This window comes from Bos mutus, chromosome X (assembly GCF_027580195.1).
Source record: "Bos mutus isolate GX-2022 chromosome X, NWIPB_WYAK_1.1, whole genome shotgun sequence".
NCBI lineage: Eukaryota > Metazoa > Chordata > Mammalia > Artiodactyla > Bovidae > Bos > Bos mutus.
This window is the reverse complement of record NC_091646.1, coordinates 124,340,131-124,361,230: the sequence shown is the minus strand read 5'-3', so window position 1 is coordinate 124,361,230 and position 21,100 is coordinate 124,340,131. Positions and strand designations below refer to the sequence as shown.

At 38.3% G+C, this 21,100-nt stretch overlaps 1 protein-coding gene across 1 annotated transcript in view; it reads left to right on the top strand.

Moving 5' to 3' along the window:
* The window catches only part of SCML2 (Scm polycomb group protein like 2), a 121,140-nt gene that overhangs the window by 34,487 nt on the left and 65,553 nt on the right, over positions 1-21,100 (top strand). Inside the window, exons 6-7 of the mRNA XM_070365948.1 lie at positions 3,011-3,099; positions 13,088-13,331. Coding sequence (XP_070222049.1) covers positions 3,011-3,099; positions 13,088-13,331 — 333 coding nt within the window. The remainder of the gene's footprint in view (positions 1-3,010; positions 3,100-13,087; positions 13,332-21,100) is intronic.

Genomic DNA, 21,100 nt, shown 5'->3' with positions numbered 1-21,100 from the left:
AGTCACTTCCTCCCTCAGTATTGTCTAATGAGCCATTCATCCTTTTTGTTATGGGGATTAGCACAGCAGAAGGAGATGATTTTACATTGGGACTCCAGTGTCAGGCTTGGGAATTTCATTACACCTGTTGTGTGGGAAGAAATCATAGTGAGAGGGGTAGGAATCAGTACCTTTAGGTCTTTGTAAAGGAAGAGATTGATGGAACTCTTTAGCAAAGGTTTTTAATATAAAATTCTTGATTTTGACCAAGTTTTTAAAAGAAACAAAGTACGTGACCCTAATTTTGTGCAAAAATTTTTCTGTTTTAATACTTTGGTGTACCATGGTATTCTGTAGAATATAAGTATTTAGTTTATTACTTGCACATTCTGAATGAATGGTGGGTATTGGTTTTTGTTTCTTTTTTACAATGCTAAAAATGAAAATGCTGTATTATAATGCACAGTGAGACAATTAATTTTTTTGTCTCCAGCTAGTGGAAGATGATGTGAGAATAAAAAATTTAAGACAATAATAACTGTTCTTTCTAGCAACATCGTTTTATATTGTCTTTGTTCTAGTGGTTAATTAATACTAACTTGGTTTAAAGTATTTTTAAAAACTAATCAAGTATGTGTTATTCCCAAGAAGATGGTTTAGGATATGTGTGTTTTCTGCTTTTCCCCTTTTCTTCATAACATTCACATTTTGTTATTGCTTATTTTTATAATATCTTAAATCATACAGACTTCTGTAACAGATATACATCTGAGGCTTAATGCTTCCTCGTTTGGGTTTTATTTCTCTATTGACAGTATGCTAGTATGTGTTTGTATTTTGTTTAAAGGAAACATAGCTGTTGTGATTGTCAGCATTTCAGACATATAACCAAATTTATAATCATTCTTTTTTCAAATTACTTTTAGAGTTTATTAATTAAAAATATGAAATATATAGCAATACGTGCTGATTAGTATTTATTGTGACACCACATAATAAAAAAATACAATTTTTGCCAATTTGCTTATGAGATGCTTTTGAATAGTTTAGTTTCCATTTTAATATAACACAACTTACATAGTTTTACTTTTTAAAAGGTTTATTTATTTAAATGTTAAGGTTATTATTTAAAATTGTTTCTTAGAGTTTTAACATACATGGAGAAAAGTGTACAGCTTATAAATGCTAAGTCACTTCAGTCGTGTCCGACTCTGTGCGACCCCATAGATGGCAGCCCACCAGGTTCCCCCATCCTTGGGATTCTCCAGGCAAGAACACTGGAGTGGGTTGCCATTTCCTTCTCCAATGCATGAAAGTGAAGTTGCTTAGTCGTGTCCGACCCTCAGCAACCCCATGGACTGCAGTCTTCCAGGCCCCTCTGTCCATGGGATTTTCCAGGCAAGAGTACTGGAGTAGGGTGCCATTGCCTTCTCCGAGCTTATAAATGAACATGTATAAACACCAACACCCAGATAAAGAAAGAGAGCATTGTCAGCACCCTAGAAGCCCCATTCCTGCTGATCCCCAGTCATATCCTCCTCCTTTCCAAAGGTAACTACTGTCCAGACTTCCTAATATCATGAATTAGTTTTAGCTGTGTTTGAGTTTTTTACATGCACTTTGATCTATGTTTGACTCTAGGCAATTCAGAATTAAGGAAAATGCTAAATTAAAAAAAAGTCATGGTACCTCATGTAATAGGATAAGATGCAGGTTAAGAGAAAGGCATAAGGACCAGAGAATGATTGTTATGCGGTATTCTAACAATAGTGTGGAGAATCCATGCTCTGGTAACTATTTAATATTAAGTATCACTAGTAATATTGATTTATTTTAAGGGAGTGTGTAACAACCCTTTACAATTCCCCAGCAACAATTATTTTCCTAGTCAGATTAAGGGTGTTTTGATACATTATTATTATAAAATGACTTTCTGTCTGAACTTTCTTGTATATTTTATCCTATTGATGGACCCATTGGCAATGTGATTCATGTGCCTCCCTATATTAATGCATGTATTCATCAGAGATACATGCAAAGTTCTCACCAACCAATTCTGGCATCAAGGCAGGCAAGTATTGCATGTAACAGATTGCCCCCAGAAAATAGTAAAGCTAGCAGACTCCTGCTCCCTGCTGCACATGCCACATGCTGTGATAGTCACCGTAAATTGATGAGATCTCTAGAGAATACACATGTTGAGTCTATTTTGATAGCATTTGATACAAATCCTAATATAAGATCATTTAGTGTGTGTAGAGATTGCTAAAGTGAGAGCTGTCTTTTTTCCCAACTTAATGTATGAAAAATTCAAACATACAGAAAAGGTGAAAGAAATACCCACTACCTATATTCTACCCGTTATCATTTTACTATACTTGCTTTATTGCTTACTTGCCTTTCTGTCAGTTCATCAGTGAATTATGTTTTTAAATGCAATTCAGGATAAGTTATTGACGTCAGTACATTTCCCCTAAATACTTTAGCATGCATATCATTAACTAGAGTTCACTGTTTATTTACAGTTTGTTTTTCTTTTGAGGTAAAATTTACATACAGTGAAATGTACCATCATAAGTGTACATTTACTGAGTTTGACAGAAAACTGTCTTTCTGAAAGGAAGTAAGGTAGAGGCTCTGAGGAAAAAGGGGCTGGTAGTCTTTTGCAGCCTTATTACTCTGCATGTGTGGTGGTTGGTGGGGAATGGAAGCTCTCCTGGGTTTTGAATTGGATCTCTCCTAGTATTATGGCCCATTCCCAGCATATATGTGTATGTTTGTGAACCCTAGCTAGTGGCTTTTTAAAAATGAGAATTTCTACCCCCACTGTAGCATTCTTGTCTAACAGTACAGTGGATGCAGTAGCACTGATTGGAGGGTGCACCTGCTCCTCTAGCCCATTTCCTGCGTTCCTCGATAAGAAAGTCATTCTTTGGAGAAGAATGGTAAATGGAACGTTTTTTTATGCCAACTTGCTATAATATCACAGAGAAGCTTTTAAAAGAAATACCTGCTTTATTTTATAAAATAGGGTACCAGATGAACACATCATCTTGGCCAATGTTCCTCTTGCGAACACTGACTGGATCTGAAATGGCACCTGAAGCATTCTTTAAGAAGGTAAGAAAGATGTTATAAAAAGCTTCCATCAACTGGGCTGTGGTTTTTTTTTTTTTTTAATTGATCTAGTGGGGATTCTTAAATGCTTTGTCTTCTCTAATGTGTATCGAAAGTACTTTGCAAACTGCTTGATTGGCAAATGTGTTAGTCTGCTCAGGCTGCTGTAGCAAAGTACCACAGACTCAGTGGCTTAAAATAACTGAAATTTATTTTTTCACATTTCTGGAAGCTAGAAGTCCAAGATCAAAGTGTCATCAGGGCTGGTTTCTGGTGAGGTGTCTCATGGCCTATGCTCTGTGCATGTGGTAGAAGGAGAGCAATCTCTGGTTTTCCTTTCTTTTCTTGTAAAGAAGTCCTGGACTTGGAGCCCCACACTTATGACCTCACTTAACCTTTATTACCTCCTTAAAGGCCCTGCTTCTAAATATACTCACGTTGGGAATTAGGGCTTCAGTTTATGAATTTTGAAAAGATGTAACTCATTTCATAACAGTGGCTTAAACAGAAGTTTATTTTCTCACTTTGACTCTCTCATGCTTTTTGGTTTATAAGACAGCCATCTTCTCCTCTTTGAGTCTTTACATTAGTTACATATCTGTGTCCTGATTTCCTCCTCTTAGGACACTGGTCATATTAGAACCCACCATAATGACATTATTTTAACTTAATTATTCCTTTAAAGACCGTGTCTCCAAATACAGTCACATTCTGAGGTATTGGATGAGGAATTAAACATATGTATTTTGGTGGGATAGGGGGTGAGACACAGTTCAGCCCATAACAGCGAGTCATAAAAAAGGCTCAGTTTTCATCACTCAGTAGTCAAAGTGAATTAGTACCTCTTTCTTGACCTCAGATACAGATGGGTACTTTACTGGAAGCAGATGTTTGTTATTATTTTTTATTTACCTTCAGAAGTGAAACTTCTCAGTTTGCAATGTTAGTCATCTCTTTGATATTGGAGAAAATGATGGGACAAGAAAACTTGAAAGTTATTTGGACAGATTTGGTTGCAGAAGTAAAAGAATGTTAAAAACAGTCATCAGAAAGAATTTTTTTATAAGGAAATACTTGTTATATAACAAAGAGGGAAAAATCCAAAAATAGTTTATGCTCTTGAGAAAATGTTAAAAGAGAGTACACTGTGTTAAGAAACAGTGAATGAAAGCTAAGTTTTAGTTAAATTATGGGTCAAAATATTTCTCATTCTGTCCTCATTGTTTTTTCAGTCACTTAAATTTTATTACAGCCATTCGTATCAGGAATGGTAAACATTGATTATAGTTTTAAAACTTTTTCAAGAAGATTAAATGTACAAAGATGTGAAATGTCAATTGACATGATTTCTACATTGCAGAGAAAAATTCTTTGAGTACAGCTTTGAGCAGCATGAAATGCTATAAGTGGGCTTGCTTACCAGCAAGGGGCACAAGTGAATGCAGTCCTTTTGGGCACTGTGTAAAGCATATTTGACAATAGTTAATAACAAAAGAGATGTTTTGTAATAGTCTTTATTAAATACTTATTAGCTTAGACTGTGGCTTTAGAAAAGCCATTGGATCTATTTTAATTATCAAGTTGTTTTATCAGCTAGTCACATGTCACATACATTGTGTTTTTCATTTTTAAAATTATAAAAGTAATTTATCTTTGTGTTTGGAGGAATCAAGCTATATCCTTAACTAAAGTGGAAAATGAGTGTCCATTTATCCTATCCATTCCTCCATTCTAGTCTTCTCTCCAAATAGTTCTTCATGACCTTTATCTGTGCATTTACAAACATATATGGACTTTTATTTCTTAAATGTAAATTGGAACGTATTCTGTGATTTAGTTTTTCCCCTAAAGTGTGTATGCTTTGGAAATTTCCATTTTGTTTCATACATTATTTTAGGTTGTATTGCTCTCTTCTGTGATATGGATTACCACAACTGGTATAATCTCTCCCTAAGGATTAATGTTTAGGTTGTCTCCATATTCTGTTTAAATCATCTACAGTGGACATTCTTGTATAGAACTTTTTATATAAGTATGAATGGCTACACTCTTATTAATAGAAGTAGAATTCCAATGTCCTTCAAGTAGTGTTTAAATATATTGTTAAGTTGCACCTAAAAAGGGTGTTCCAAACTATTCTCCAGTATTAGTGTTTAGATATATTCACATTCCCATACCTTTACTAGCATTGAATGTTATCCATCTTTTAAAATTTGGTGAATCTTTTTTGGAGGTGGGGATGGTAATGGTATCCCATTGTAATTTGTATGGAAGTAATTACCAGTGAAATGGAATTTTCAAAATATCTTTAATGGCCTTTTATTTTTCTGTGAATTGGCTGATTATAGCCTTTGCTGTTTTTCTATTGGATTTCTTTTCTTACTCTTACTTACTTGTGCGGTGCCCTTTTCAGCCAAGCTTGAAACTTAACTAGGAGCCACTCCTAGTCCGCCACTCCTAGTCCTCACTCCTTCTTGACCCTGCGCTCTGGATAGCCGATTAATTAGGAAGGCCCACCTACTTAGCTTGCTAATTATCTTTGTTGTGTCTCTTCTTCCTACTTACTACCACTCCTGCAGGCTTTTCTCTTGTCTGGACTATTCAACTAGCTTTGTAACTGCCTCTAACACCCTTACATACAACGCTAGAAATATCTGATACAGAAGCCATGCTTCATTATTCCATACTTAAAACTCCTTTGAAGTTCCCATTTGCATTCAGGATGAAGTATGTTTGTTAATATGGCCTTTAAGGTAACCTGTGATCTGGTTTACAGTTACCACTTCTTGCTTTGGATCTTAAGTTCTAAATTGTTTGTAATAGCCTATCCATACCATGTTCCCCTTTTAAAAAGACTGGTTATCTATGGTTTGCTCCTATTTTTCTTGTAACATTCATCTCAGGCATTAAATCCTCCAAGATACCTTCCCTAATTTCACCTCTCTATTCTTATACTTCTGTAGCACTTTGTGCATATGTCAGTCTTTGTAGATATTGGATTATATTATTATTTTCACTCTCTCTTGCTTCCTAGACTATAGTTCCTTTTGAGAAGTTAATATGACTTTGTATTCTCATTGCCTATCCTAGGTCCTGGTACATACTTAATTTGTTCAATGAATGAAGAAAGAATAAGAAGTACAGGAAGGTGAATACTTAGGGAGAAGATGGGTTTAGTTTTTGATATGTTGAAAAGTGCCTCTGGCAAGTTTGAGGAGGAATGACTACCACCAGACATTGACATAAAATATTTAGAATTTAGAAATAAGATTTGGCTTGGGTACATGGATTTGGGATTTTTTAGCTCAAATGGTAGTGATAGAAGCCTTAAGTGTGAATGAGCCAGTTCAAAGGCAATACAGAGAAGGAGAGAAGAGTGTCAAGTTTAGAACCTTGAGAAATATCCACTCACCTTTATAATATATAAGTACCCATATCAGGAACTTAGTAGAGGTCAGTTAAAAGGAAAGCAGATTCTTGACTATTTTATAGAGGAAGTTCATCAGTTACATTAGCAAGAACTGAAGACCAACTGAAAAGTGTCCTCAGATAGAGTGAAGTTTATAATCGTGAAGGCAGAATATTGTTAGAGTTCATTCCTAATGGCCTCAGTTTACTCTGAAATGGGAAACTGACAAAGGCTAGAGGGGAGGATTCATACATAGACTGAAAGTCTACTATATTCCACCACCAAGACAGAGAGCTTACTCTGTGGTTGGGGAGAAAGTCATTTAACAAATAAAATAATAAACATTTAATGAGGAAACATTGGTCTTAAGGCAAATGATAAAGGTTTGGAATAGCTGCCATATGGGATGGGGAGGGGGATCGACCTAGGGACATATGACAGTATTTTGGAGGGTTCACCTGAGGATGAAGACTAAACATGTGTAGCACTGCATGTAATACATATGTGGGAATTTTCTCCAGAAGTGCTCAGCAGCTAAGTGTAAATAGGTAAAGTGGAGGGTGATACTGAACTAAGGTTTGGAGATAATAGAACCAGGACAAGGGGATAAGTTGGTTTGGGGTGCAGAGAAGAAAATGGTGATGCTCTGTAACCTGGATGTGAAAGGGTGTGATAGAAGTTGAGTGTTTCGTCCTTTTCTTCATACAGTAGTTCTGTATGAAGGGGATGTTTTTGGTTATCACAACTGTGTGTGTGTGGGGGTGCTACTTATATCTAGTGAGTAGAGACCAGGGATACTACTAAACATCCTACAATGCACAGAACAGCCCCCACAACAGAATGTTCTGATCCCAAATGACAATAGTGTCGTGTTTGAGAAACTGATCTGCATTAATTCCTTGGTGATTAATCTAATTCCTGACTTTAAGTTCAGTTTATATGCAGATGCCTTTCAGATTTATATTTCTGGTCCAGACCTTTTGCTCCCAACTCAGACTTCTATATCCAGCCCACCTACTCAGTATCCCTCCTTGGGGATGTGTCTAATAGACATCAAACTGCTCAACTTGCAGCCTTTCCCATATCAAGGAATAGCAACTGTCTTTCCATTTGCTTAAGCCAAAAACCTTGGTGATTATTTCTGTCACACACTGCATCCAGTCCACATGGAAACCCCATTTCCTTTATCTTTAAAATATATTTGAAATCCAACTACTTCTTGCCATCTCAATTGCTGTCAGACTGGTACAACCCTAACCCTTATCTCTCACTTGGATTACTGAGTAACCTCTTTATTGATCTCTTTACAGTCTGTTGTCAACATAGCAGCCAGAATATTCCTTTTAAAACATAAGTGAGATTATATCACTCCTCTCCTCAAAGTCATCCAGGGGCTCCCTGATTTACTCAGGGTAAAAGCCAGAGTTCTTACAGTGGCCTCCATAATTCTACATGATATGACCCCTCATTATCTCTCTGACCTGTTTCCTACTGCCCTCCTACTTGCATACTACATTTTAGCCACACGCTGCTTCCTTGTTATTTGAACATTTCAGACACGTCTCTGTTTTAGGGCCTTGGTTCCTAGCTGTTGTCTCAGCCTAAAGCACTCTTCCTCTAGATAACTGGCTAATAATCTCCTTCAGGCTTCTGTTCACATGTCACCTTCCAGATGAGGCTCATCCTGATTTCCCTATTCATTTATTTTTAAAGAATTTTATTTATTTACTTATGGCTGTGCATGCTGCATGTTTGTTGCTGTACAGACTTTACTCTAGTTTTGGTGAGCAGGGGCTACTCTCTAGTTGCAGTGTGCAGGCTTCTCATTGTGGTGGTTTCTCTTGTTGCAGAGCACAGGCTCTAGGGCACACTGGCTTCTGTAGTTGTGGCACCCGGGCTCTAGAATGCAGCCTCAGTAGTTGTGGTGCATGGGCTCAGTTGTTCCACAACATGCAGGATTATCCTGGATCAGGGATCAAACCCATGTCTCTTGCATTGGCAGGTGGATTCTTTGCCACTGAGCCACCAGGGAAGCCCTGATTGTCCTATTTATAATCTCACAACCCCTCCCCTATATTGCTTTCTGGATCTCCCTTATTCTGCTCTCTCTTTCTGCAAAGCATTTATCATTTATAACACAGAATATATTTTACTTATTATGTTCCTCATCTTTCTCTTTACTAGCATGTGAGCAGTACACAGGTGGGGTTTTTTTTGTTTATTTTGCCAGCTAATATTGGGTTGGCCAAAAGTTCATTAACACCAATGAACTTTTTGGCCAACCCAATATATATCAAGAACCTTCAGTAGTGCCTGGGACTTAGTAGGCACTCAGTAAATATTTGTAAATGAATAAATGAAGGTTAAAGGACTAGAATTCTTGATTAAATCAAAGAAGTAGTTGATTAAAAGTAAGGAAGTAGAAATTTAAGGATAGGAGTTTGTGATCAGAGGTAGACTCCAGGAATATAGCTACAGACTTAGCTATAAAAGACTCCTTCCTTTATGGAGCTTACCTTCTAGCTGAGTAAATTTATAGTAAGTCATAATAAATGCATTGTATTATGCTTGATAGTTGTATATGCTAAGGAGAACAAAGGGGTGACATTTTAGATAGTTTGGCAAGGAAGGTCTTGCTGAGAAGGTGCCATTTGAGTGAAGATGTGAAGAAAGGGAGAGAATGAACCTGGAGACTACAAGGGTAAAAATATTTCAGGCAGAAGGGTAATGTAGATAATGCTAAGACTGGCTTCAATCAGTGGGATGTAGGGGAAAATAGCCTGTAAGAAGAACCATATTGTAGGTAAGCAAGAAGGGAGGTTAAAAGGCCATTCTTTGCTAGCCACCTTTTAGAACAGAATCATTTTCTTACAGTAAAAGAAAAGAGAATGATCCCTTTTTATTTAAGCTTTTGCTTTTGCAGATTGTATCTTTGTGTTTAGGAAGTCATTCAAGAATGGATAATGACAAACTATATTCTTTTAAAACATATCTTAAGGCTGTCTTTTCACCTTGCTTATAGTTTCCTTCGTTGTGCAAAAGCTTTTAAGTTTAATTAGGTCCCATTTGTTTATTTTTGCTTCTATTTTCATTACTCTGGGAGGTGGGTCATAGAGGATCCTGCTGTGATTCATGTCAGGGAGTGTTTTGCCTATGTTTTCTTATAGGAGTTTTATAGTTTCTGTTCTTACATTTAGATCTTTAATCCATTTTGAGTTTATTTTTGTATATGGTGTTAGAAAGTGTTCTAGTTTCATTCTTTTACAGGTGGTTGACCAGTTTTCCCAGCACCACTTGTTAAAGAGATTGACTTTTCTCCATTGTATATTCTTGCCTCCTTTGTCAAAGATAAGGTGTCCTTAGGTGTGTGAATCTATCTCTGGGCTTTCCATTTTGTTCCATTCATCTATATTTCTGTCTTTGTGCCAGTACCATGCTGTCTTGATGACTGTAGCTTTGTAGTATAGCCTGAAGTCAGACAGGTTGATTCCTGCAGTTCCATTCTTCTTTCTCAAGATTGCTTTGGCTACTAGAGGTTTTTTGTATTTCCATACAAATAGGACATGGAAAGGGCAATGAAAACCCACTCCAGTACTCTTGCCTGGAGAATCCCATGGATGGAGCAGCCTGGTAGGCTGCAGTCCATGGGGTCGCTAAGGGTCGGACACGACTGAGTGACTTCACTTTCACTTTTCGCTTTTCATGCATTGGAGAAGGAAATCGCAACCCACTCCAGTATTCTTGCCTGGAGAATCCCAGGGACAGAGGAGCCTGGTGGGCTGCCGTCTGTGGAGTTGCATAGAGTCAGACACGACTGAAGTGACTTAGCAGCAAAGCAACTTTTGTATCATTACCTTTTGTTGACAGCAGAGGGAACCATTTTGCAAGTTATCTAAATCTGGAAGGAGGTTGGTTGTTTTGTGATAAAGCCCTTTCATTTACTATGTTATGAAAAAAGAGTTAATTTGTTATGAAACAAACTAAAATTTGTTTTCTTCTAGAGCTCTATTAATACTTATTTGTGTAAGAAAATTTGATAGGGTATTCATGAAATTTAGAAGAAATAGGGGTTTCCCTGGTGGCTCAGATGGTAAAGAATCTGCCTGCAATGCACGAGACCCTGGTTTGATCCTTGGGTCAGGACGATCCCTTGGAGAAGGGAATGGCTACCCACTCCAGTATTCTTGCCTGGAGAATTCCATGGATGGAAGAGCCTGGTGGGCTACAGTCCATAGGGTCACAAAGAGTCAGACATGACTAAGGGATCAGAGAAAGCATGGGATGATGAGATGGATTTAAAGGGGACATTTTTAAAAGGAATCCATCTACCAGATAGGTTTTAAAAATTATATCTTGTTGAAAGAGGTAGTTCAGAGCTTGTTTACTGTTCTCCAGGTGATTCTTTTGTTCATTCATTTAAAAAATGCTTGCCATTGAGTACTGTGCTGGAAATAACAATATGAAAAAGATCTCAGAAGAGTGAACATATTTTAATAGTTTCACAATTGAAAGGCAAGAGTGCCACTTTGGTGGGCTTCGCAATAGCAGGCTTTGTTCAGGGAAGCTTTATAGAGACCAGGAGAACTGGGCTTTGAGGTGTGGAAGAGTTGGAATTGGCTTGGCAGATGTTGGGGTGTAGAGTGTTCCAGAAAGTTGGCTACTTAGACTTAAAATCGAGCTCTGATACTTATGGTGTAGTCTTAGGCCATTGTACATTAGTTTCATCATCTTGCAAGATGGGTATTATAGCTGCACTGACTTCATAGGACTGTTGTGAGAATTAAATGAATATATAGAGAATATTTAAACTGTGCATATGCTCAACAATTGAAGGTGGTTATTTTTGTTCAGTCACTAAGTTGTGTCTGACTCTTTGCGCCCCTACGGACTGCAGCACACCAGGCTTCCCTGTCCTTCACTATCTCCCAGAGTTTGCTCAAACTCATGTCCATTGAGTCGGTGATGCCATCCAACCATCTCATCCTCTGTTGCTCCCGTCTCCTTCTGCCCTCCATCTTTCCCAGCATGAGGGTCTTTTCCAGTGAGTCGGCTCTTCACATCAGGTGGCCAGAGTATTGGAGCTTCAGCATCAGTCCTTCCAAAGAATGTTCAGGGTTGATTTCCTTTAGGATTGACTGATTTGATCTTCTTGCTGCCCAAGAGACTCCCAAGAGTCTTCTCCATTACCACAGTTCGAAAGTATCAATTCTTCGGCACTCAGCCTTCTTTATAGTCCAACTCTTACAGCTGTACATGACTATTGGAAAAACTAGCTTTGACTATATGGATCTTTGTCAGCAAAGTGATGTCTCTGCTTTGCCATCCCAAAGGAAAAGAAATGCAAGAAGGCAAAATGGTTGTTTGAGGAAGCCTTACAAATAGCTGAGGGAAAAAAAAAAAGGGAAAGGCAAAGGAGAAAGGGGAAGATAACACCCAATTGAATGCAGAGTTCCAGAGAAGAGCAGAGAGAGATAAAGACTTCTTAAATGAACAATGCAAAGAAATAGAGGAAATTGAAGGTTAACCTTTTTATAATGTGTTCCCTAGTATTTATTTTCTGATTTCTGGAAGTCTTAATGAAGAGAAAATTAACTTTTAATGTTGTTATTCTAGAGATTTAGGGGGTAGAATTGGCAGGTTGTAGTCTCTGAATGTGAGTGTTAGGGGGAAAGGATGCATCTAGGGTAGTGGTTCTCAGCCTTGGATGCACAGTAGAATCATCTGGGCAATTAAAATGTGCCCCATGTCAGACCAGTTTAATCAATATCTCTGGCAGTGTGGCTCCAGGAAATTCTAATGTTTAGTCAGGCTGCGAACCACAGGTCTAGGGCCATTTGCAGGTTTCTGACTTGGGTAACTGGGTTGCTGATGGTGCCATTTACTGGGATAAAAAGCAAGAGTGGAAAAAAAGATGTTGCTTTTAATGTAGCCCTTGGTCTAAGAATCCTCTTAGCATTTGTATGCTTTAGCTTTTTGTAATTACGGAATGCTTTTAAATATTTGTTTCTGGATTGCATATCATAAATGACCCTGGACTGTGACTTTGATATTCGTGTATCTACATTTTATATTTTGAGTTTCTTTTTAGATATTATCTGTTGCTATTCCTTCTCTTTGGATTTATCTTTCAAATTACTCTATAATTTACATATTTTTAGGTTTGTTTGACTCCCTCTTCTAAAATTTCTTGTTATTGCTTCCTCCCCTTCATCCTGTCTGGCCTCGCAACCACTGCTACCACCACTATTAGAATGTAATGTCTACAAGAACAGGGATCTTGACATTTTTGTTCACCTATGAATGGTAAATTCCTGGTACATAGTATGTAATACATATTTCTTGAATGAATAAACGACCATCAGGCTGGTTTTGTTTTCTTCTAGGTTCTTGACTATGCTCCAGAGTAAGTGAGATATTGTATAGCAGAGTTTCAAAGGGATCTGTAAGAACTGTCTCTTCCTGTATTTCACTGATAAACATGAAGCTTAATTTTTGGTTGCTGAAGATTGTAAGAATACAGTTGAGCAAATGCTTCTTAATACATCTTAACAATGAAAACTTTTTTTTTTAATATTTTGGTAGGAACCACCAAAGCCACCTCTAAATAATTTTAAAGTGGGGATGAAACTTGAAGCTGTAGACAGAAAGAACCCTTATCTGATCTGCCCTGCAACTATTGGAAATGTTAAAGGAGATGAAGTTTATATCACATTTGATGGCTGGAGCGGAGCTTTCAATTATTGGTGCAAGTATGATTGTCGAGATATTTTCCCAGTTGGGTGGTGTAACCTGACAGGAGATATATTACAACCACTAGGAAGTAATGGTAAGATAATAACTAACTAATACATGTTCTTTTATTTTATTGAAGTTAGATTTAACTGCTGTTGACATTGAGGGTAGGACTTCATGCCCAACTGAGGAACAGCAGGCAGAACAGTGAGGACACTGTTCAGGTTAGAGAACTTGAGGTAAAAGATTATAATTAGAATTCTTGAGGGTCAGCACAACATAATGGTCTGAATTGATAGACCACGCTGGCCAGTATGGGCAAAGCTGCAGGCCACGTTTACACCATTGAAGCTTTGCTGCTGTAAGCATTTTGGGGTGCTTAGCTATGTTTATAGTTGATATCCTATTTAAAATTACACATGGCATTCCATTGTTAATATCTTGAAGATTTTTTTTAAAGGTTGGGCATAGCAATTGTTATACATGTTTTACATGATTTTGGTTGATTTTTCAAGTTAAATTGGTGCTTTGATAGTGTTGATTTCACTTCTATAAAGATTTTACTTATGCATGTTAAAAATTTTTGACTATGAAAGCCATCATAAACTAGTATATTATTTAGTATGTTATTTCAGTCAAGTGTTTATCAGTTGTAATGCTGTGCTTCCTAAGTTGAATACTGTGCTATCTAGCCTAGATATTTTCTTTCAGAAAAAAGACATCAAAATATTGAAGCTCCTTGGTTGACTCTTCCAAGGACATAGACATACCTAACCCAGTCTTCTGTGATGAAATAACTGCTGAGATTTAACTGGAGTCTAAGCACAGAAACCAATCATTTGATCCAAGTTAAATGTGAACTTATTAGTGGAATAAAATATAAATCTACTTAAAATTTACCCCACTATATTAATTTATACCAGAAAGAAAAGAAAGATGGGTGTAGGAAATGAATAGGTAATGTGTGTGGAGGAAGGCAGTACTTAAGTATGAGCATATAGCCATAATCTTCTTGTAACTGCTAGTAGAATCTTATGTAATTTGGAATTCTAAGACATCCCATTATTCTACAGTACTACATACCATGATGTTCTTTTTATTAGGTACCTCTTTTTACCCATTCCCTGCTGTCATAATTTTAGGTAACAGATGTTAATGGTTGATTTTTGTACAAGTTAGTTTGATACAGATTTATGTATCTGTATATGATACTAAAATAAGGCATAGTCTCTGCCCTCAAGAAGTTCACCTTCTACTGGGAGAGGGATGAATGGAGGGATAGACTTTTAAAAAGATACAATACAAAGTTAACAGTGTAAAAATAGAGATATATGCTAGATACCAAGGTGGCCGAAAGACATCTGGTTTGTTTAGGCTGGCGGTAAAGGTGGTTGCATAAAGGAACGCTTCACAAAAAGATGTATGATGGAAGTATTAAGAGAGGAGAAGGAGTTGGACAGGCAGAATGGAGATAAAGGTAGGAGATAAAGACATCACAAAGGTGTGAAATTGCACAGTGTGTTCTGCAAACTGATGAGTTCAAGTTGGGACATGGTAACTTCGGAAGGTGTAGTCAAGAATGCTATTGTCGTTCAGTATCTGGTCTCTACCCTTTTGCTCCCCTTAGTAACAGTTTGGCTGCCTAACATAAAGACTAGATTTCTAGCTTTAGCAGTTAGTTATGGTCTTGACACTTAAATCCTTGTCAGTGGGATAAAAGCACAGATAGTGTGTTACAGAGAGGTGAATGTACCCTTTTCCCTTCTTGCTTCTGTTCTGTTGTTAGAAATGTGGTTGTTTTGGATGGAGCTCTATCTTGAACTATAAAATGGGAACCATATTCTAGGCATTTTGAAGTGGAAAGCAGAAAGGAGCCAGACTCTCTGAGAACTTTGTGGAGCAGAATTTTTATACTAACCTATTCCAGACTGTTATTTGAGAGAAATAAACTTCTGTGTTATATAAACCACTATTTTAGGCTTTTCTGTTACTGTTAGCTGAATTTAATCCTAACTGATTGATGCAGGGTAATTTAGGACGTCCAGGTGAACATGTCCATTGGATTGATGCACATGCAGGTATGATGCCTACAAGTTAGGTCTTGGTTGACAAAGTGGCTTTAAGAATCATCAGGTTCATTCAAATAAGTATTCTTTGTGTCAGGTGGGATTATAGTTATTGGCAGGGGTGGGGATTATGGAGGTAAGGCAGCTTACACATACTGTTAATAACAATAACTGGTGGAAGTTTTGGGTGTGATTTTTGGTGCATGTGTAACAGAAGGTAGACGAGGACCGACAGAACCTTGTGGGTCAACATTTAAATAAATAATTCTTATACTTAAATCAACTGGGGGACCTTGTTAAAAGGCTGATACCCTGATACTCTTGAGTTGGTGTTCTGAATTAGTAAGTCTGGAGTGGGGCACAGGTGCTTCCATTGCACATGGTTTGAAGCCCAAACTTTGAGAAGCACAAGAGTAAGAGATGGGTAGATGATAGAATTCAATTTAGGACACTGAGAAACAATATATATAAATGTAGGAGATTCATTGGAGAAGGAAATGGCAATCCACTCCAGTACTCTTGCCTGGAAAATCCCATGGACGGAGGAGCTGGTAGACTGCAGTGCAGTCCATGGGGTCACTAAGAGTTGAACACGGCTGAGCGACTTCACTTTCACTTTTCACTTTCATGCATTGGAGAAGGAAATGGCAACCCACTCCAGTGTTCTTGCCTAGAGAATCCCAGGGACGGGGGAGCCTGGTGGGCTGCCGTCTATGGGGTCGCACAGAGTTGGACATGACTGAAGTGACTTAGCAGCAGCAGCAGAAGATTCGTTAGATTGATTCCCCCAAAAACAGAAGAGAAAAAGATTTTACGTAAATAAGTAAATAAGTATTCACCACTATCAAATGTGACATAATTCTCTCTCTTTATAATGTTCAACTTTTATCTGTCCTAAAGAGATGCGTTTCTTGCAGATAGTTGGATTTTAATTGCCAGTCGGCTAGTCTGTTTTTTTAACTGGAGCTTATTTTTTTTTTTTTTAGTTCTACCAGTTTATTGCTACCAACCTGTCACCCTCCACCCTCATGCACATATGCTCAGTCATGTAACCCCATGGACTGCAGCCCTCCAGGCTCCTCTGTCCATGGACTTTTCCAGGCAATAATACTGGAGTGGGTTGCCATTTCCTTCTCCATTAACTGGAGCTTTTAATCTATTTATATTTATTGTAATCACAAATATATTGAGTTTTCAATATGCCATCTTATTTTGTGCTTTTTATTTGTCTTGCCTTTTCCATGTTCTAGTTTCTTTTCTTATCCTTGGATTATTTTTTCTTACTCCATTTGTTCCCCTCTTGTTTGGAAGTTATACACTATATTTTCTGTTTTTATAATACTCTAGGAATTTTAACATGTTTTCTTAAAGGAAGTCTGAAATTAATATCTTTATTCTGCATCAAAACAATAAAGGAAACAGAATATTCTACCCATTTATGCCCCTCAAATTCATGTTATTACTGTTGTATATTTTAATTATGCATTTTTGTAATCCTATAAACTGTGTATGTGTGTGTGTGTGTGTGTGTGTGTGTGTATATGCTTCCCTGATAGCTCAGTTGGTGATAAATCCACTTGCAATGCAGGAGACCCTGGTTCAATTCCTGGGTTGTGAAGATCTGCTGGAGAAAGGATAGGCTACCCACTCCAGTATTCTTGGGCTTCCCTTGTGGCTCAGCTGGTGAGTCACCCTGCAATGTGGGAGACCTGGATTCAATCCCTGATTGGGAAGATCCCCTAGAGAAGGGAAAGGCTACCCACTCCAGTATTCTGGCCTGGAGAATTTCATGGACTGTATAGTTCATGGGGTCGCAAAGAATTGGACATAACTGAGCGACTTTCACATCACTTCATACACACACACACACACACACACACAGTGCTGCTGCTGCTAAGTCACTTCAGTCGTATCCGACTCTGTGCAACCCCATAGATGGCAGCCCACCAGGCTCCCCCGTCCCTGGGATTCTCCAGGCAAGAACACTGGAGTGGGGTGCCATTGCCTTCTCTGACATACACACACTACATCTTCTTAAACCAGTTGTCTGTTGATGGGCATTTGGATTATTTCCATGTCTTCGCTATTATAAATAATGCTTCTGTGAACACTGGGTTGCATGTATTTTTTCAAATTAGCGTTTTCATCTTTTCTGGATATATAGCCAAGAGTGAGATTTCTGGATCATATGGTAGCTCTATTTTTAGTTTTTAAAGGAACCTCCTTACTGTTTTCCATAGTGACTGCACCAATCTGTATTCCCATCGATAGTGTAGAACGATTCCCCTTTCTCCACACCCTCTCCAGCATTTATTATTTGTAGACTTTGTGTGTGTGTGTGTTTTCCTGGTAGAATTTTACTTTTTTTACAGCTTTAAATTTACTTTTTAAAAAATTTACTTTTTTATTGAAGGATAATTGCTTTACAGAATTTTGTTGTTTTCTGTCAAACCTCAACATGAATCAGCTATAGGTATACATATATCCCTCCCTTTTAAACCTCCCTCCGATCTCCCTCCCTATCCCACCCCTCTAGGTTGATACAGAGCCCCTGTTTGAGTTTCCTGAGCCATACAGCAAATTCCCTATTTTTAAAAATAGCTATCTATTTACATATGGTAATGTAAGTTTCCATGTTACTCTTTCCATACATCTCACCCTCTCCTCCCCTCTCCCCATGTCCATAAGTCTGTTCTCTATGTCTGTTTCTCCATTGCTGCTCTGCAAATAAATTCTTCAGTATCATTTTCTAGATTCCATATATATGCATTAGAATATGGTATTTATCTTTCTCTTTCTGACTTACTGCATTCTGTATAATAGGTTCTAGATTCATCCATCTCATTAGAATGGACTCAAATGCATTCCTTTTTATGGCTGAGTAATATTCCATTGTGTATTTGTACCACAATTTCTTTATCCATTCATCTTGTCAGTCGACATCCAGATTGCTTCCATGTTCTAGCTATTGTAAATAGTGCTGCAATGAACAATGGGATACATGTGTCTTCAAATTTTGGTTTCCTCAGGGTATATGCCTAGGAGTGGGATTGCTGGGTCATATGGTGGTTTTCGCCCCACTCCAGTATTCTTGCCTGGAAAATCCCATGGACACAGGGGCCTGGTGGGCTGCAGTCCATGGGGTCGCTAGGAGTCCGACACGACTGAGCAACTTCACTTTCACTTTTCACTTTCAAGCATTGGAGAAGGAAATGGCAAGCCACTCCAGTGTTCTTGCCTGGAGAATCCCAGGAATGGGGGAGCCTGGTGGGCTGCCATCTATGGGGTCGCACATAGTCAGACACGACTGAAGCAACTTAGCAGCAGCATCATGGTGGTTTTATTCTTAGTTATTAAAGATATCTCCATACCATCCTCCATAGTGACTGTATCAATTTACATTCCCAACAACAGTGCAAGAGGGTTCTCTTTTCTTCACACCCTCTCCAGCATTTATTGTTTGTAGACTTTTTGATGATGGCCATTCCAACTGGTGTGAGGTGATATCTCATAGTAGTTTTGATTTGCATTTCTCTAGTAGTGAGCCAAAAGAGTCTGAAATGCAGTACTTGGATGCAATCTAAAAAACGACAGAATGATCTCTGTTTCCAAGGCATACCATTCAGTATCACAGTAATCCAAGTCTGTGCCCCAACCAGTAACACTGAAGAAGCTGAAGTTGAATGGTTCTATGAAGACCTACAAGACCTTTTAGAACTAACACCCCAAAAATATGTCCTTTTCATTATAGAGGACTGGAATGCAAAAGTACCAAGTCAAGAAACACCTGGAGTAACAGGCAAATTTGGCCTTGGAATACAGAATGAAGCAGGGCAAAGTCTAATAGAATTTTGCCAAGAGAATGCACTGGTCATAGCAAACACCCTCTTCCAACAACACAAGAGAAGACTCTACACATGAACATCACCAGATGGTCAAGACCGAAATCAGATTGATTATATTCTTTACAGCCAAAGATGGAGAAGCTCTATATAGTCAGCAAAAATAAGACCTGGAGCTGACTGTGGCTCAGATTATAAACTCCTTATTGCCAAATTCAGACTTAAATTGAAGAAAGTAGGGAAAACCACTAGACCCATTCAGGTATGACCTAAATCAAATCCCTTATGATTATACAGTGGAAGTGAGAAATAGATTTAAGGGACTAGATCTGATAGATAGAGTGCCTGATGAACTATGGACTGAGGTTCATGACATTGTATAGGAGACAGAGATCAAGACCATCCCCATGGAGAAGAAATGCAAAAAAGCAAAATGGCTGTCTGGGGAGGCCTTACAAATAGCTGTGATAAGAAGAGAAGTGAAAAGTAAAGGAGAAGAGGAAAGATATAAGCATCTGAATGCAGAGTTCCAAAGAACAGCAAGAAGAGATAAGAAAGCCTTCTTCAGCCATCAATGCAAAGAAAGAGAAGAAAACAACAGAATGGGAAAGACTAGAGATCTCTTCAAGAAAATTAGAAATACCAAGCGAACATTTCATGCAAAGATGGGCTCGATAAAGGACAGAAATGGTATGAACCTAACAGAAGCAGAAGATATTAAGAAGAGGTGGCAAGAATACACGAAGAATTGTACAAAAAAGATCTTCACGACCCAGATAATCACGATGGTGTGATCATTGACCTAGAGCCAGACATCCTGGAATGTGAAGTCAAGTGGGCCTTAGAAAGCATCACTATGAACAAAGCTAGTGGAGGTGATGGAATTCCAGTTGAGCTCTTTCAAATCCTGAAAGATGATGCCGTGAAGTGCTGCACTCAATATGCCAGCAAATTTGGAAAACTCAGTAGTGGCCACAGGACTGGAAAAGGTCAGTTTTCATTCCAATCCCAAAGAAAGGCAATGCCAAAGAATACTCAAACTACCGCACAATTGCACTCATCTCACATGCTAGTAAAGTAATGCTCAAAATTCTCCAAGCCAGGCTTCAGCAATACGTGAACCGTCAACTTCCAGATGTTCAAGCTGGTTTTAAAAAAGGCAGAGGAACCAGAGATCAAATTGCCAACATCCACTGGATCATGGAAAAAGCAAGAGAGTTCTCGAAAAACATCTATTTCTGCTTTATTGACTATGCCAAAGCCTTTGACTGCATGGATCACAATAAACTGTGGAAAATCCTGGAAGAGATGGGAATACCAGACCACCTGACCTGCCTCTTGAGAAACCTATATGCGGGTCAGGAAGCAACAGTTAGAACTGGACATGGAACAACAGACTGGTTCCAAATAGGAAAAGGAGTGCGTCAAGGCTGTATATTGTCACCCTGCTTATTTAACTTCTATGCAGAGTGCATCATGAGAAACGCTGGGCTGGAAGAAGCACAAGCTGGAATCAAGATTGCCGGGAGAAATATCAATAACCTCAGATATGCAGATGACACCACCCTTATGGCAGAAAGTGAAGAGGAACTAAAAAGCCTCTTGATGAAAGTGAAAGTGGAGAGTGAAAAAGTTGTCTTAAAGCTCCACATTCAGAAAACGAAGATCATGGCATCTGGTCCCATCACTTCATGGGAAATAGATGGGGAAACAGGGGAAACAGTGTCAGACTTTATTTTGGGGGGCTCGAAAATCACTGCAGATGGTGACTGAAGCCATGAAATTAAAAGATGCTTACTCCTTGGAAGAAAAGTTATGACCACCCTAGATAGCATATTGAAAAGCAGAGACATTACTTTGCCAACAAAGGTCTGGCTAGTCGAGGCTATGGTTTTTCCAGTGGTCATGTATGGATGCAAAAGTTGGACTGTGAAGAAAGCTGAGCACCGAAGAAT